General features: G+C 43.9%; 1 protein-coding gene and 1 non-coding gene across 2 annotated transcripts; both read left to right on the top strand.

Moving 5' to 3' along the window:
• Positions 1-680: 680 nt before the first annotated feature.
• Positions 681-18,947, top strand: TSGA13 (testis specific 13). The gene is made up of 6 exons (XM_048213138.2): positions 681-716; positions 9,878-9,949; positions 10,848-11,054; positions 15,709-15,848; positions 16,651-16,778; positions 18,707-18,947. The coding sequence occupies exons 1-6, from the start codon at positions 681-683 to the stop codon at positions 18,871-18,873; spliced, it is 750 nt and encodes a 249-aa protein (XP_048069095.1). The 3' UTR covers positions 18,874-18,947.
• LOC113267353 (U6 spliceosomal RNA) lies at positions 7,192-7,298 on the top strand. The gene has a single exon (XR_003320724.1). It is a non-coding gene; the product is annotated as a U6 spliceosomal RNA (small nuclear RNA).
• Positions 18,948-19,159: the final 212 nt, after the last annotated feature.

Here is a 19,159-nt window from a genome sequence, read left to right as displayed (position 1 = left end):
CCCTGAGCCGAAGGCAGACGCTTTAACGACTGCGCTACCCAGGCGCCCCTAGGTAGTATATTTTTAATAGATCTACACACAGGGGCACCTAGGTGGCTCAGTCCGTTGAGCGTCTGCCTTCAGCTCAGGTCATGATCCCAGCGTCCTGGGATCGAGCCCTGCATCGGGCTCCCTGCTCAGTGGGGAGCCCGCTTCTCCCTCTCCTTCTGCCTGCTGCTCCCCCTGCTTGTGCTCTCTCTCTCTCTCTCTCTCTGTCAAATGAATGAATAAATGAATAAATAAATCTACAAACAAATTTCATGGCCTTGAATTCCCAGATTCCTAATTTCCTGCTCTTCTTTATATTTCTCCATTTCTGGCAGCCTTTCTTAGCTCCCTATTTAAGCCAGGGTGGCTATTACTGCTGCTACATTCTCCTCCTCATAAAATTCATTAGCTCTGAAAATCATTTTCCATTCATTCATCTCTGAATAATGCTAGTTCTGTTCAGATTTGGTGTTGGTCAGAGCTGAGATGAATGAATTTATAAATCTCAGTCCCACTCTGCCCACGGATGGAAGACAGGTTGCCAGGCAAAACTCCCTGCCCGGTCTCTGGTTTCTAGCAGGCTTTCCTTTTTGCTTTTCTGAGGAGATAACTTTCTGGGCCCCCCGCCTCCTGGTTCTCTGGCATCTGCGCCGATGCAGAAGGCTGACATGGTAGCCGCAGCCTCCACGGTAGCCAGACATGGATGTACATGAGCTTCCAAACATCCCGACGGGCAATTAATACACTGTTTATCAAATTAATAAATAATTCCTACAAGCAATGAATAAAAACATGCAAAAATCAGATGAGTTCAAAAAATGAGTTTTTTGTTGTTGTTGTTGGTTGGTTTGGAGCTAGTCTGGAGACTATGGCTGGGGTCTGAATATAAATTTGGCTTCCTAATACATCCCCCTGAACTGGAAAGACATAACCAGTCACTGATAAACAACAGGCGTCTCCTGACAAAGGAAGAGCCCCCCCCCCCGATTATTTACCACATGTGGCTGGCCGGCTGTTTATAAAAGGAAGAGACAGGGATGGGATAAGCTACCCTGCCACTACTTTTTCTTTAAAAAAAAAATTATTTACTTATTTGAGAGAGAGAGAGGGAGGGAGAGCATGAGCAGGGAGAGGGGAAGAAGGAGAAGCAGACTCCCCGCTGAGCAGGGAGACCAATGTGGGACTCAATCCCAGGTCCCCGAGATCATGACCTGAGCCGAGGACAGATGCTTAACCGACTGAATCACGCAGGCGCCCCTGCCACTACTTTTGCATTGTATATGGAAAGAAGGTGCATGCTACCATAGCACTACTTTCAAAGGGGTAGACGTTTCTATTGTATTACCAGTTCAAAATGGAGGACAGGAAGACGGTGGTTCCACGAAGAGTTCTTCTTGCCTGGTGTCCTCACTCACTGCTCTTTGTTCCTGAGGTCACGTCTTCCAGGATGTACTGCGCCACTCCAGCACCCCATCCTCCCTACCTAGCTGGTACCCTGTCTGAGGCCTCCATCTGGCTGTGGAAAGTTGTGGAGGTGAAGGGATGAGGGACCCACTCTTAGGTCCTGTACAAAGGGACACTCGACCTGAGCTTTGGTTCATATAGCCCCTAGGTCTGAAAAAGAAGACAATCAGTGGAGAATGTGCGACACGTTCACACTGTCTTCTCTCAGACAGTCTCTGTTCCAGCAAATCCTGGCTCTGCCATCAACTCTAGCTTAGTAGGCTCTTCTGATCTAGATTTATCTGCCTTACAGTCAGCAGCCCTGTATTGTTTATTAAGCTTTGGCAATTTTCGTGAGTTTTTAAAATCCTTTCCTGTACCTTCAAAAGCTGCAGTTTGGATGCTGGTGGAAGGTAGAGGTTCTCCCTTTTTCGTGGTACCGTCTCTTTCCAAGATTTCCATGGCTATCTTTTCCTGGTTCTCCTCCAACCTCTGGCCACTGCTTTTCGGTGTTCTCTGTACATCTGCTCAGGGTGCTCTTCCTTTGGTGTTTGTGTCGCCCGGAGCTCTGTCCTGTGTCCTAGTGTCTTCAGCTCATCATTTCTCCTGCTCGATCTCATCTACTCCCATGGTTCCCACTAGCACATGAATTTGAGGCTGTCTCCCAAATGGGTCCCTCAATCCCCAACCTCTCTCTTGAGCTCCAGACCCATATTTTAAGCCATTTATTATACAAAATCCCTACCTGTACCTCATTTTCAACCAACCCAAACCAAAGCTCATCATTTATCCCCCCAAATTCACTCTACCTCCCTCATTTTCTAACTTAGTACATTGTACCTCCGTTCACTCAAGGAATCAAGCTAAAAATGTGACCATATCCATCAGCCTGTGGATCCAATTGGTTAACAAGTCCTATTAATTTTATCTTCCTAACATCTTTCAGACGTCCCTCGTTCACCCCTCCTCACTGCTGCTGGCTGGCTCAGAGCCCGCATCCGTTTAGGTGGTTGTTTTTATTGCAAACCGCAGAAATGAACTCTGACTAATTTCAGAAGAAAAAGGATGGGGGAGGATATTTGAAAAGCTATTGGGAAAGCTCACAGAATTAAAGGGAAAACTGAACAACTACGCTTCAGGGAGGATGGGACCTGCAGCGGCTCTGGGGGCCTCAGTGGGTGGAGCTTAGGCCTTCTGCCTGGGAAGCTGTGTAAGACAACTCAGCTACAATCGTCCTTCATCTCTCTGTGTCTTTTTTTTTTTTTTTTAAGATTTTTATTTATTTATTTGACAGAGAGAGAGACAGAGACCGAAACAGAGCACAAGCAGTAGGACCGGGGAAGGGAGAAGCAGGCTCCCCACTGAACAGGGACCCCGATATGGGGCTCGATCTCAGGGCCCTGGGATCCTGACCTGAGCTGAAAGCAGATGCTTAACTGACTGAGCCACCCAAGTGCTCCCATCTCTTTGTGTCTTTATCAAACTCTCAGATTCCTAGTAGAGAGAATCTGGTTGGCCATCTTTGAATAGGTCATCCAGGGCTAGCAGACAGATGTGAGTAGCACAAATTTGTAACTTAACAATTTCTCACTCCTTCCTTAGTACCATAGCCTCCTCAAAGGCCTCTCTGTCTTTCTAATCTAGAGTTCACACTGCCATCATTTTCATATTCCTAAAATATATGTTGTTCAAATCTCCTGACTTAAAATAACTTGATAGCTCTTTATTACTCATAGAATAACCTTGAAGCTTCTATCAGGGACTACACTTTAGGATTTGGACCCTGGCTTCCTCCCCAGTTTCATCTCTTGCTACCTTTCTGTTAAATCTTATGTTCTAGGCATAAGCTATTTACAGTTCCCCTATACAAGCCATGCTTTGTTCTGTTCTCATGTTTTTGCTTGTGTTGCTGCCTGTTTCTCAAATGCCCATTTACTCTTCTCTTCACGTGTTTAACTCATACTCACCTTTCTAGGTTCAGTTTAGATGTTAGTCCCAAATGTCCCAGGGTTTAGTGCTCTTCTTCTTTGATCTGACAGCATCCCGAACAGATCTCTGATCTAGGCATTGCAATCTGTTGCACTGAAATCTTTTTTTTTTTTTGGTCTCTCTTCCTGCCTAAACTGTGAGGTCCTTGAGGTCAAGGAGTATGTCTGATCTATGTTTGTTCCCATTGCGTAGGATGGTCAGTAAATATATTGAAATAAACAAATACTGATTTTTGAATCCCTAATATGCAAAGCACTGTGGGGGGAACAAATGTATATAAAATTCACATATCACTTTCACGATGTTTACTGCCTAGGAGGCAGACACTATCTGCACAGAAGAAAAGTACAGGCAGAACTACAAATACTATATAATAGTGTGCGCCCGCACGCGCGTGCGCACACACAGAAAAACAATGCCTGCAGGCTAGAATTTGGGATTGGATTGATCTGGGAAGTCTTCTTTGAAGAGGACAGACCTCAGTAGTAACATAAAGAAGAGGATTCAAATGGTTTGAAGAAATGGGGAGAACGTTTTAAGTATGGGGGATAAGAAAGAAAGTTCACTGCATTTGAGGAATAGGGTGAAAACATTGACTAAAGTAGAGGCTGATTAAAATGTGGTGCCAAGGTCAGAATGTGTATGGGGAAGTCATGGGTTAGAAAAACAAATCGGAGCAGATTGGAGCAGATCTTGTTTAAGCATGTCTTTGTGCTGACTCCAACACAGAACACCTCAGCATTCTAGATTGCCCGCTCATCACAAACTCCTGTGTTTTCTCCAGAATCAAGGATAAGACACTTTCAAAATGGAAAGTTTCAGTGCCAAGGAATCACCCCTTCCTCAGTGAAATAGGGTTTCCTGATGTCTTTCAAGGTATTGTATACCAGATCTTTCCCTTTTTGTTTCGGGTGTGGTTTTTGTGTTTGTGTGATTTTGTTCTTTCCACCCTGGGTTGCAGAAAAGTAGCCCAAGATTTGTACCTCCCAGTTTGATGGCTTCTATTTACTGTAGTTTCAATATACACATGAATTGGACTCATGATTCCAGTAAACTAAAGGTGAGAAAAGGGTGAAAAGCTCATTAGTCTATTTCCCTTGAGGGAATTTTCAGAGTTTAGCTCAGTCTAGTCATAAACTCTAGACAATTGTCTTTAGGGTTTATGTCTAGACAATCAAATAAGATATAAACCTTAAACAATCAGTTATTGGCACTATCAACACTAACACAATCTTTCCTCCAAACCCGTGGGCTTTATAGGAGCTTGGGCTGATAGGCCTATCAAAGTTCTACTTAATTGTCAAGACCCCCATAATTTGATCCAGTCCTACTCATATCCACTTTTATGTCTTACTAACTAGAACAACAACAATAAATACTTTCCAGGTAGGTGACTTCACACACCATCTGACAGGGCCATGACTCAAGCTCCACATCCTTTAGGGAATGTCCCTCCAAGCCTTACTGACTTCTCTTCTCTAACTGGTGGCTGGTAGTTCATCAACTTTTAGCTTCCATTTTGAATTGTCTATATCAAAAAAATATACAGCAATTCCCTGTCACCCTCTCCCCACACCAACACATACACACACTTTCCCCAGCTTCCCACCTGGGGAGCGTGGTTGTATTGAAAGGGGAGATAAATGAAAGCACCGTTGTTCTCCAACTTTCTCCCGTGACCAGCCTGTGAGTCAATTTTATTTCAGGGCTTTATGTAGGGAAATCTCACGCTGTCTAAAGGAATTAGAATAACATCTTTAAATTATGCGGTTAACTCTCTCCATTTTTAAGATGAGGAAATCAAGGCCCCAAGAGATGAAATGACTTATCTAATATGTACTTGTCATACATACATACCTGGCATGTATTTGTCATTCTCGTTTCACATTTAACGGTCACTTAAATGTGACCAGTCACTCCCCCCTCCCCACCCCTTCACCCCACCATTTACCATCTAAGTTCTAGAGGACAAAGGTCATCATGTCTTGTGCATTTTCTTTCTTTTTTTTTTTTTAAAGATTTTATTTATTCATTAGACAGAGAGACAGCCAGCGAGAGAGGGAACACAAGCAGGGGGAGTGGGAGAGGAAGAAGCAGGCTCACAGCAGAAGAGCCTGATGTGGGGCTTGATCCCATAACGCCGGGATCACGCCCTGAGCCGAAGGCAGATGCTTAACCGCTGTGCCACCCAGGCGCCCCCTTGTGCATTTTCTGCATTCATGACAGCACCTACCAGTCTTCTCTTTTTTCCTCACACAGGATCAAGAACGGGGCTGGGAACATGGTGTGCGCTAAGGAAGGAATGGATTGAATTGAGCCCCTGCAGAACGTGGACTATTTGGAGGCATTGAATTTAGCCTCTGGGTGAATACTTGCCTCGGACTGGCCCACTTAGCAGTGAACAGCTATGGGCCAAAAGAGACATACCCAGTGTGTGGTTTTGTTTGCTCAACTAAGTTATAAATACCATTTTATACAAACATATGTCGTAGGCCATATCGCTTTGAACAAGTCTAGTCTCAGAGTAGACTCTCATTAAAAGTATTCTAATTGACTGACTGTCCTCAGGTCAAAACCACGGATCTCGGTCTGTGTTTCATGCAGCACCTAGAGTAGTGTTATCAAAAGGAAGGCACCAGACTGTCCTTGGTGACACTGCCGGACTGAAGGAACATTTTCCCCACAGCTCTATGCCTTAGATTGGCCTTATTTATTTATTTATTTTTAAAGATTTTATTTATTTATTTGACAGAGAGAGACAGCCAGCGAGAGAGGGAACACAAGCAGGGAGAGTGGGAGAGGAAGAAGCAGGCTCCCAGCGGAGGAGCCTGATGTGGGGCTCGATCCCATAACGCCAGGATCACGCCCTGAGCCGAAGGCAGACGCTTAACGACTGTGCCACCCAGGCGCCCCTTAAATTGGCCTTAAAAAGAGTATTTGGGATCCTGTGCTGCCTTTGAAATAATAAAGAAGCATTTTGAAAAGTGCTATAATATAAAAGACTACAGTATGTTATTATAGACAGCTTAAGGTAATAGGACACATCAAAAGGGTACCAACTTGAAGATGGTAAGTGGGGATGAATTTATTTTGCTCTATCCACAACGTGTCACCTGCTCCCCTTGCAACTATTTTTAAGACCTCTGGCCTGAGTTGATGATGAAGTTGGTAGGCAGCAACAGATGGAAGTGAGCCATGCTTGGGTGGGACTTGATACTGGATTTGGGATGATTTGTACCATCCTACAACAGTTGACCTGCCAACTACATAGCTTGGCTATTTCTACTTTTCTTAGTTTGGTCCTTGCACTGTGACCCTCAGTTTTTAGAGGTGAGAGGTCTACTTCAGGTAGTCCCAGGCTCCTACTTAATGTAAGCTAGTTTCATATCCAAATAGGAACTATCTCCAAGGAGGAAGCAGGCCATTTTAATCATTAACCCAATCTTACTGATGAGTATCTTTCACTGTGTTTAGGCACTAAATGGGTTTAGTAGAATTAGTCAAGGAATCTAAAATACTTTCTTACTAAATATTGCAGCGCCTGTCTCCCTCTTTTCTCCAAAAGGAACTGGTATCTGGGTAGGGGATCGGAAAGTAAGAGAAAGAACAGAGTATGAGGATATTTGCCATGGATGATTTTTACCACCTTAGTTCTAGACAGAGAAACCTAGATATGGTTAGGTACAAGAGGGAGCCAGTGATCCAAGCATGGTCATTAAGAATTGGAAATTTGTGCTCATGTCACCAGCACATATACTAAAATTGAAATGATACAGAAAAGATTAGCATGGCCCCTGTATAAGGATGACATGCAAATTTGTGAAGTGTTCCATATTAAAAAAAAAGAATTAGAAATTTAGTTGTGAATTCCCACTAATAATATCCCTTCTCGTGGAATCAGTTATGGGCGAAGGTAGAGTCATTTCCCTGCAGAGAAGAGTAGGCAGGTAGGCACTCAAAATAGTAGGTGGTCTTTAAAGGTATTAGGAAGGTCCAGTTGCCCAAAAGAATGTCCTTAAGCTGTCTACTAGAACACTTCCTTAAGTTGTCTAAAACTCCTATTTTAGAAGAATTCAACTTACCAGATGTCATCATGTCTCCAAGTGGTCCCACTTGCTTAAGTCTTCAAACTGAAGTTTTGTTTTCCCCCAGCATGAAGGCTGGATAATGAATCCTATTCTTTACTATACATACCTATTCAATTAGTGATCACCCAAACTGAGCTCTCTAAGTCCGGCTCCCAAACTTCATTGAGGGAGATTGAGAATGTGCCAAAGACCAGGCCTCAGAGTAAGAAACTACAATCAGATATTCTTCTTTTTCAGGTGTCAACAAAGCAAATCAGACATTCCAGGAACCAGCTCACTTAAACCTGAGAAAGGAATAGTGGTTGATAATGATGAGGTAAGAAAGAGCATTAGAAGAAAGAGTTAGAGTACTTTTAAGTTGGGCTCACAAGCTTCCTGTTGAAAAGCAAAAAGGGGTTAAGATTTATACAGAGAGCAAGGTTGATTTATCCTAATTTTATGGAAGGGAAACAGAGACTTAGAAAAGAGACAAGGACATATCGGCAACAAATCAGGGCTAGGAGCCAGGGACCATAAAGCCATCTTAGAAACCTGACTTAGTTAGACTTTATGGCCACCTCTTGCAGCAAAACTCTATTGGGTAGCCCAGTTGCTTCCCCAGATTTTTTAATATGCCAGTGAATTTTCCAGGCCAACTTTTATTTTACCAGCGAGGATAGTGTAATTCAACATAAAACTAAAAACATAGTGCACTTTGGACACCCTTGTGGGCTTAGTCAACCGCTGTAGACTAATTTGGAACCGAGATGCAATACCTCAGAAATATTCAAGAGTAAAAACATTTTCCTCAGAGACTTTCTCCCCTAAAATAATTTAAACAAACAAACAAACAAAACACTACTGGGGCACCTGGGTGGCTCAGTTGGTTAAGTGTCTGACTCCATTTTGTCTCAGGGTCACGAGATCGAGCCCTGCATTAGTCTCCATGCTGAGTGTGGAGCCTGCTTAAGACTCTCTCTCTCTCTCTTCCTTTCCCTCTGCTCCTCTCCACCACTTCCCCCTCAAAAAAAAAAAAAGACCTATAAAAGAAAAGTTTTCACATCTTCCTGTCAAATTTTTCTGAGACTGCTATGATTCTAAATATATATATATCATATCTGCGAAGCAGCTTGTTCATAATATATCTTTATTTTGAACAAAGGGACCGGGTTTCCAAAAGGGGAATAAAATTAAATCATTGCACCTTTGGATTTCTCTCTTCCCATTGTTCCTCATGGAATGCATGGCATGGCTCTGATAGTCCTCCTGGTCTGCCCCCCAGCCCCTGGGCATTGCCAGCTCTTGGCATTTTCCCCCGGGAGCATAACAGCTCCCCTCATGGCACAGTTCTGTCCCATCCTTACTTCTTCCCTCTTTTCCATTCACGTTCATGCTTTTCTCACCTTTCAGTGCATGTTCTCGTTCCTCCGCACCCCATCTTACCATATCACCTCCTTGGGGGCATAACGGTCTTTAGAAATGCTGATCCATATACAGGATTGTGCCCACCCCTCTTTTTCTGATTTCTGATTATGTCAAGCCCAAAGGCGGTAACTCAGAGCTTTTCTCTCCTTGTGTCCTCATCCCTTTGACTCATCTCTGGGTGACCTACGGCTGAGCTAGAGGCTAGGCAACCACCCCAGGGTCAGTGAAGGGGATGCAGGAGACCCAGAAACTGTACAATCAAGATGCAACACTCCACCCACCAGCCAATCACCAGCACGTCCACCAGCGGAAAAATGCAAAGTGGTGGACAGAGTATTACTATATTCAGTTCTCTTTTGGCAACATTCCTGGAAGAATCATGCACTGTAGAAATATTAAAAAAAAAAAAAAAAAGCAAAATGCATCGTTGTTTCTCCCTTCCTCTACGCGTCTGCTTCCGTCTCAGCGGACAATGGTCCCTGGGGCTCCGTTCCACTACAACCCTTAGGTGATTGCCCTTTTACAACTTGCTTTTCTCCTGAGAGGGTGTCCCCCATGTTGATTTTCACCTGATTTCCTATAGAAATGGAAAGGGTAGAAGGAAGAGGTCTGATGCCTCGGAGTGATTTGTCCCCGTCTGAGCTTTGATGCTGCCCTTACCTTCTTCCCCCCTCACAGCTTTGCCTGGCATCCATAAAGTGGCTCCACATGTCCATGTACAAGCTTCCCTGTCAGGATGCCTCAGATCCTAGCTCTCTTTGCTGTGGCCCGCATTCTAGTATCCCAGGGTGCCAACATTGCAAGTGTTCTCCTCACTTAATTTAAACGAGAGACCAATTTTTAGTCAGAAGCAGGTGAAGTGAGGAATGGAATATTGTTTAGGCTCGGTGCGACTTGAAACCACTGATTTCAATTATTGTCTCTAGATCTGTGATACAGTCTGGCAATCAAAATTTGTTCTGAAGAACCTTCGGCATTACACAGTCCATCCGAATTTGGTAGGTGGAAAAGGATTCATCCCCCCAAGCTCCCTAAGGGTAAGGTCCAGCAGGGTGCATGCAGAGGTGGGATGGGAATGGAGGGGCAGAGGGGGAGAGAGAGAGAATCCCAAGCAGGCTCCCCACCTAGCGTGGAGCCCCATGGCTCTATCTCATGACCCTGAGATCATGACCTGAACCGAAATCAAGAGTCACACACCCAACCGACTGAGCCACCCAGGCGCCCCACAGCTGTTTTATTTTTAAGTTGAGAAAACCTATTTCTAATTAGGAGGTATTCCATTCTCTCCCTCTCCAATCCTCTGCCTCCTTCCTATAGACAGAAGAGCAAATTTAGTGGGACGGCCCCTTCCCCCACCACATCATAAATGACTCACTGTCTTTTGTGACTGCTTTTCCTTTATAAGGTTGTGCTTATTTTGCACGTTAATGTGGTTGTGCCTGCGGAGAAATGTTGGTGGGTGGGAAGATGCAGACAGGTGCTGTGTTGGGCTCCTTGAATAAGGAAGGAGCTTTGGTCTCTGGCAATTTCTCCCTTTGCCTCAGAGAGAGTTGTACAGAAGGCCATTTGGGTTTAACACGGAAACTTCTGTTTGCCCCATTGTGTTGGGTGAGATGTGACACTTCTGCAGAAGAACTAAGTCATCTTGCTCCTTTTATGTGGAAACTTTTCCAACTCATTTCCTCACCCCTTAGACTATTTATGGGGACTGCTCTGAGGGCAGAGAAGGACAGGGAGCTTCAGAGATTTTCTGTAAAACAACTTTCAGAGCAGATTTGTCCAGCCCATGTGCAGTCTCTGTCCTTCCCCAGCAGAGGCAGAAGACTAGCCAATTGATTTGTTAATCTTCTCTTGACCTAATCCCTTTGTCTCTCTGGAAACCTCTGTGTCGCTCAGGCCCAGTACTATGCGCCTTTGAAGCCCACCGCCCTGCAGAAATTCCTGGCTCGAAACAGGAAAATCAAAAGCTTCATGTTAAAAGTAGCAGAGTACGATCAGGATAAGACCTTACTGATTATGACCAACAACCCACTTCCCTGCCCAACCGACCAGCAAGCAAAGGACATGGCCCCAAAATACTTTCCCAAGGAGTTGCTGTTCAAGGTAATGGCGCCCGGGGAAGCATCCTGGCTCCCTGAGGAAGGACTCTGAGGAATTAGGAGTTAGCTTGAAGAAGGGAGTTAAATTAACATGGAAGATGGTATTCAGAAGCCAGTTTCTTTCTTCTTATTCCTTACCATGTACTACACACACACACACACACACACACACACACACACACACACAGAATCTGGAGAGCCTGGGAAAGACTCAGAATTGCACAAGCTTGTGTCATGAAACTTCATTGCATGGTCCTAATTAGAAATTGTTCCTCCTTGGCCAAAGACATTTAGTTTGTAATTAACTAAAGGTAAAATAGCCACTGGCTTTCTAGTTGAGTATAAAGCAGTAAAGGATATATCAAGAAATGAGGAATGAGGAACAGAAATAACTAAATGGGAAATGAGGGTTATGCTTTACACCCATTGCTTTTGGGTATCAGGAGAAGGGGAGAGGAACAGAGCCGAGTATTTACTATCATGGCCTCCAGACATTTGGGACTCAGTTCTACACTATGGAAGTTCATGTTCGATCCAGTAAACAATTGCTGAACATACACTAAACAAAGAACTAAAATATAAAGATGTTTTCCGAATAGTTTCTATCTGGAAGGAACCTGGAGTCTAGTAGGAGACACTGATCAATACATGAGAGATACACAAGTTATTAAAATATACCAGGATACATGGATAAAAGAATATGCGAGATACAGAACTAACGTAGAGTAGAGCTCTGCATCTTTGTTGGGGGAAAGGGAGTCATCAGGGAGATTTTACAGAGGAGGTGCCCCCTGACAAAAGAAGGGGAGATTGGGGCGCCTGGGTGGTACAGCGGTTGAGCGTCTGCCTTCGGCTCAGGGCGTGATCCCGGCGTTGTGGGATCGAGCCCCACATCAGGCTCTTCCACTATGAGCCTGCTTCTTCCTCTCCCACTCCCCCTGCTTGTGTTCCCTCTCTCGCTGGCTGTCTCTATCTCTGTCGAATAAATAAATAAAATCTTTAAAAAAAAAAAAAAAAAAAAAAAGAAGGGGAGAATATCCCCATCAGAGGGAAAGGCAGAGGCACGAAGACCCGAGAAAGTGAGGTGCATTTACGGAGATGTAAAAGAGTAAATGTGGGGACATAAAAGGTATAATCAAATTGGCATTTTAGAAACACTGCTCTTGGAGGTTGGGAGAAAGATGTGTTCACTGTGGAAGAGAAAATCAGAAAGACTAGTTGTGATGTTACTACAACAGTCAAGGTGAGAGATGCTGAAGAATTGAACTAAATCTCGCAGAGGAAGTCAAGAAAATACATTTAAAAGATATTTAGGAGTCAGGATCTACAAAAGATCTTGACAGCCTTGAGAGCAGACCTAATACAACAAGAAGAAATTGAAGTAAATGGAAGTGCAAACAAAAGAATCTAATTATCACAGAAATTACCCGAGACAGACTCTCGTGATACGACGTGGTGAATTTGAGGTTCGAGTTTCCTTAGTTCCTAGATGAATGGCAATAAAAGCTTCCTCTCCAAATGGAGGGTAAGACGCTAATATGCAATGATACATGCTGAACGTGAGTTCGTTCACGAATTCATCGCCTACGGTCTTTTGGGTCTCAGAATTTGTGCCCTTTGAGCATCAACTCAGTGGTCAGTTCTCAGTGGTTATGGGTAATGTACCCTGGGAGAGGAAGAAATGCTGGCCCAGGATTGTCCTACTCAAGGTGGAGAAGGAAATACAAGATTATCATGTAGCTTGATGTAAGAAGAGCTTTCTTCCAACAGCTGGCACTTTATGGGCCTTCCAACTCCACGCAGGACCTGATCATAAACATGAGCGAATTGTGCTCCCAGCCAAACTGTATTCATAGACAGAGTTAAGGCACTGATTGTCAAAGACCGACACCATGGTAATTCTACAGGCTACCTGGAACAAGTCCGAGAAGAAGGACATGCCCAATATCTAGAATGCTTCTTTCATATTTACGCTGCAACCACCCCCTTTCCCTTGCTAGACAAATGTGACAGTCTTTAGTGAGCCTAAGCTCGTATACAAAAGAAGCATTCTTTGGCTATGCCCAGGTACGTATATAAGAAGAGGGTGGTTTCCAGCAGGCAAATCGAAGAATGGAACAGGCATGTCTGTCACAGGGATGGCTATCCTCACAGCCCCTTCTAAGTGAAATGGCTCTACCACCGTCCATGAGGAAAAGGGTGCCCTTGGACAACTAGCTGGGACCTGAGGGGGACACCAGACCCAGTGAAGCAAAATTCATAGGCTGATCAGTGCCCTGTGTGCAGACTGGTATCCCCAAATGAAAACAAACACCCCCCCCAAAGCCAAAAGCCAAACCAACACCAAAGCCAACCAACCTATCAACAACCAACAATCCCCAGACCGGTCAGATTCCTGCTTCCAGACATCTGATTTGGGAAAGGGGAAGATGAAGGCAGTGGGAATGAAAGCTGAAAGGACAGGTAGAGAGAAGCCATTAAAAAAAAAAAATCAAACCAGGAGGAAGAAGGGAGCGTAGGCACCATGAAAGCAGAAGCAGGGCAGGTTGAAGTTCTAGGGAAGTAGAAACCAGTAAGCGGAAGCTACAGGTAGAGGAAAGATACAGAATAAAAGTAGGGAGTGAACACAGCAGGAGAGAGAAGAAAGCAGACAGGAAGAAAGTAGGAGACAAGCTAATGACAGGGTGTCAGAGACGAGATACACCAACCCACGCTCTGGTGGTCCTTAACTAGTGCTGTCCTGGATTCCAAAGACCTTTCCTCTCCTGTTTTTCTGCCATGAGATCTGCTCTGGTAACATTTCTGCTCTTTTTGTGGACAGATTGTTAGCTATGTCTTAGTTCCTAGGCACGTGTGCTCTTAGAATAAAACTTCTGTTTTTTGAGGTAACTTGAACAGAAGTTCCTCACAACTGGAAGAGCTTAAAGAGAATGAGTACAGAATTTAAAAGACATGGTTCAACAGGAAGTTTTTTTTTTTAAAGAGGCTTTAAAATTCCATGAGAAGCAGCTCATATGTGTCATTTAATCAGTCTGGTCATTCATTTATTCTTTCATTGATTCCACAAGTATTTATTGAGCACCTACTTTGTGCGAGGAACTCTTATGGGTGGTAGGGATATATCGGTGACTACATCAAAGTCTGCCGGAATGAAGTTTAATTCTAGGGAGGTAGACAGTCCATAAGCAAGCAAACGATCACACAGATACTGTAGAATGTGTAAGTGCCATGACAAAGCAGGATAAGGGAATGGAGCGCAGTGGGTGCGAGGGGCAATTTTAGATAGCACAGTTACGCGAGACTCTCAGAAGAGGTGATGACATTTGAATAGAGACTTTAACAGGGTGATGGGATGTGTCCTGCTGTTACTAGCATATTGTTTTCATTTCAGATTGCCACACATCAGGAAGAATATAAACAGTAGCTTTCTCAAATGAGTTGCAGAAAAAATCAGAATAGGGAGCCCAAAGCCAGATCACATGAAGAGAAGTTCAAAATATGGGCAATGTTGAGCCTAAGAGAGAACGAACTTAGGAGGAATATTATGGATCTTTTCAAATTGTTTAAGGACCCTGTGGAAGAGACACTAGATTTGTTTTATTTGGGCTACAGAGTAGAAGTTAGGGGGGGGACAGCCAACAGCTGAACAAAGACGAAATAGGTTGAGTTTTTAGGTACAGGAAGGTTGGCCACTTGATAGTAATAGTGTGGAGGGGATAAGAGAGCCACATGAATGGTTAGACTGGGTGACCTTTAAGATCTTTTCTTAAAGTCTTTGATTCTATGACCTTTAGTAATGGTGAAATGATTACCTCACAAAACATCCCATTTCATGACCTTTTCACTGCAGACAGAGAATGGAATGTGAATGAGGCAGCCATCTTTGAGAAAGGAAGGTAGAGTCCCATGCATTTCTTTCCCAATTTATTACCAAATGCTTGGTTCCCTAAGTGATTCACTAATTGAATCCTTCTCAAAACTGGGTAAAGTCTTCTGCCATTCACTTCAAAGGGCCACTGGGCAAGTCCAGTCAATGACTTAAGATACTGACCAAGCTTTGGACATGTCATCTGGCAACAAAACAAATGGGTACAGTAGTTCCCACCCCCACCTCTTATCTGCGGTTTCAGTTACCCACAGCCAACCCCGGGCCAGAAGCAGATGATCTTCCTTCAGCAGTAGCCTAACGCCAAGTCACGATGTCTCTGTCACTCACCTCACTGCATCTCATCATGTAGGCATTTTATCACCTCACATCATCACAAGAAGGAAAAGGGTCAGTGCAGTACATTATTTTTGAGTCAGAGAGAGAGACCACATTCACGTAACTTTTACTACAATATATTCTATTTTATTGGTTATGGTTATTAATCTCTTACTGCACCTAATTTATAAATTTAGCTTTATCATGGGTATGTACGGATAGGAAAAAATATAGTGCGTATCTAGGGCCCAGTACTGTTCATGATTTCAGGCATCCCCTGGGGGTGTTAGAAGGTATCTTCTATGGCTTCCTTCTCTTTGGCTTTCAGTCCCCACCTCCCTCTCTGGCAGGTTTTGTTACATCATGTTAGAGGAATCGAAGCTTAGTCCAGGAAATTGGTTCAGTTGCAAGGGCTCAGTTACTCCCTCACTTACTCTTCTTTCCTCCGTGGCAGGAAAGTTATCGGCGCAAACCCCCTGAGCGCTTCTGCCTACCCCAGATGTCTGCAGAAAGAAAGTTAAGATCTGGGCTGAAACCAACCTTTCCTGTGACCGTGTTGGAGGATACTACGCCCAAGCGAGAACAGTGGTTTCGGTGAAGTCCCGGCTCCTGTACTCATTTTCTTTCCTATCGTTCCCTTATTCATGTTACTATCTCTTTTCACCACAATTTAACAAAAGCTTTTTGATTGTAGGAAATATATATAACTGCATAATAATAAGACAGCTTCCCTAACATGACCCCCAACCTCATTTATACCCTAATGAGAAGAGACAATAATGGCAAACTAAGGTTTTTCACCGAGAATGATTTTCAAGAGTGAAAAGAAGTACTCAAAGATCTATGAGAGGAAACAGAACATTTTCTCTCAGTGCCTGCGAAGGGCTGTAGTTTAAGAACAATGTGTTATGAGATTTCATTTGAAACTAGTTATAGGAGCAGCCCACATCTAATTTGGGGAGGAGAGAAGAGATTTTTTATTTAATTTTAATTTTTTAAAGATATATTTATTTATTTTTTGACAGAGAGATAGAGCCAAGAGCACAAGTGGGGTAGGAGTGGGGGAATGGCAGTGGGAGAGGGACAAGCAGGCTCCCCGCTGAGCATAGAGCCCAATATGGGGCTCCATCCCAGGACCCCGGGATCATGACCTGAGTTGAAGGCAGACGCTTAACTGACTGAGCCACCCAGGTGCCCCAGAAGAGATTTTAGAGTTCCTTCACAGCTTTACAATGCTGGATTCTAGAAGAATCCCTTCCACTGAGCAATACTTCCACTCCATACTAATGGGAACTCTCTAGGGACCGTCCTTTCTTTTCCCCCAGAATTAGAGTATAGTGACTGGTTCCATTAACCTCCTGCCCTAGGATCTACTAAATGAGCTTTCTTTCTTAAGGTTTTCCACCGACAATGATTTCAAGAGCGAAGGGAAGTATTTAAAGGTCTATGCTTTGAGGAAACAGAAAAAAATGTACCCCCAGCTCAACTTTGCTTCAGTCTGCAAAAGAGATATGAGGAAAGATGGTAAGCTTCTTTCTTTTAAAGCAAAGGCTTACAGATCTGGGGAGGAGGGACAACATTTTGGGGGCAAGAGATCTCTCAGGGAGGTTCTGGACACTATTTTTCTTTGTAGCCTGGGAGCTCAGAACTGTTAAGAGGCCTGAGTGCTCCTAGGCTTTGGAGCCTGTTAAACCTTCAAATTTCTTTTCTTTTTCTCTTCTTTTCTTTTCCTTTCCTTCTCTTTTCTTTTTTAACCCTCAAATTTCAAGAAAGCTCTAGCATAGTGTTTCTCAAACTACATCACCTACTACTTCAATAGTTTGGGCCATATTGATATATTATTTGCCCTGTTACTTATATAATGTTTTTCTTTAAAAGTTTTTTTTATTGTTGTTGTTCCTTTCTTAATACTATATTATAATATACCAGTTACATTCTTTTCCTGACATACATTTAGTCAAATTTGTAATAATCAAAATTTAAAATATTTATCTATATATCACCTAAAACTGCCTTGTGTTATGCATATCACACTTTGTGGAAAACTGTTCTAGAAGGACCAAAAGATAAGTCTGTGGGTTTCAGAGGTTCATGAGTTTCTTTGGGGTCGAGGCAGGACATGGTGTGAAGGGGTTTGGGATAAGGTTTCATGGAAGAGAATGCAATGAAAATGTTCCTTACACATTATTATTCATTTAACATCTATGGGGCAACTATAAGTGTTGAGCACTTATCAAGCACTAAGACTGTCCCCCTCACCCCCAGTGCAGGAATAATAAGTAGTGATATTTTTTTCCTTCAAGGGAAATTCCACCCGTCCACCAAGGCAACATTTGAGCTTTATAAGCAAGATAGGACGAACATAACAGTTAATAGCACATTTAGTAAAGCTGGAGTTAAATCTTAAATGATACTATATGTAGGATATCAGCAGTTTGGTTTAAGTCAATACTGGGGGAAAGAATTTCTCTAGAACCTAGAATCTAATCTAGATTAGAATTTCTCTTATTTTTCAAGGGCATGAACCTTTAAGGATCTACCCAATTTACATTTAACCATTTACAATCTCTCAACACTTAATATACCAGTCTACAGCAATTAGTAGATTTCTGGTGACTTTACAGTTTCCCCCAAGAAAAGTGAGTACCTATTTACTTTACTTATGTATCTAAAGGGCCCCTTGTGATGCTTTCCCTAAACAAAGACAATGGGGCTGTGAAGTTGAAACAATGTCTCCACCTCAAGCAAAAGAGACTGCTAGCAAACCCTTCTTCTGCTAATCCAAATAAAGATTAAGTAAAGAATGGTTTGGATGGGGACCATAATTGGATGGGGGCTGATTAGGAGGCCGTCCAAGAGAAAGATGATAGAGCCTGAATTGAGGTGACAGCGGTAGGAATGAGGAAACAGATTCAAGGGATATTTGCAAGACATAATTCATCAAAAAAGTACGAATGGATGGAAGCAAGAAAAGCCCACCATAGAAGCTTCCAAGAACAGGCAGAGGTTGAAAGAATTTGGATAAAGTGATGACACTGAAGCCAAGGGTAGAAATAGTTTCTTCGTTACCCTCTCGGATAGGAGAATAGAAAACCACCTACACTTTAGGAAAAGGCTAAGAGGAGTATGAATATACAAGTGAATGCACCTTGTTAAGAGTTAATCTAAGTGTCAATATGGCGGCAGGTGGAATCATTTGAAAGGGGTGGGATGAAACAGGGAAGACTCTAAACTGGCAGTGTTTTAAACTGGGTTTTGATGAAGGGAAGGAATCCAGAACTATAAAGAAGGTTGGGCATGGTAGTCCGTGGTCCAAAACTGACCCTCTTGCTAAGAGTAAAGACCAGCTTCCTCAGTCCCTCCAGGTGGGTCTCTTTCCTGCCCCACACTGCGTGTCCTTCTAGATCCTCTGGAAATCCACATTCACCAAGGTGCCCTGTGCTTTGTTGCAGTCGTCAAGTCAGGGAGTGACCTGCCGACTTCCAAGATGATCTGGGAACCACTAACCCTTTCGTCGCTCCTGGAAGAGAAACCCACCAGAACTGTGCCAGGGGAGAGCTCCTTCCGCAATGGAAGGGCCCAGCAGTGGGTTATAAAAAACGCCACTGTCGTCAAGTGAAAACAAACCCTCCAGGCCTCCCGCCTCTGTCTGCAGAGACTAAGGGGCCTGAAGAAGTCACCATCCAGGGCGTGCCAACCAAATAAAATCGCATTCTGCCCCCTTCGGGCTTGGGCTACCCGGTCGCTGGCTGGGTGGGCCAGAGCCAGCCCCCGGCTCCGACCCGTCCATGCAGGGTCCGGGACGCAGCCCCGGGGCCCCAAGAGCCTGGCCCCGCCTCCGCCCGACTGGGGGAGGAGGAGAGGGCGTGGCCGCGTCCCCAGGGGACCGGAGCGGCCGCGACAGC

Source organism: Ursus arctos, unplaced genomic scaffold (genome assembly GCF_023065955.2).
Source record: "Ursus arctos isolate Adak ecotype North America unplaced genomic scaffold, UrsArc2.0 scaffold_3, whole genome shotgun sequence".
Taxonomy (NCBI): Eukaryota; Metazoa; Chordata; class Mammalia; order Carnivora; family Ursidae; genus Ursus; species Ursus arctos.
This window is presented reverse-complemented; position numbering and strand designations above follow the sequence as displayed.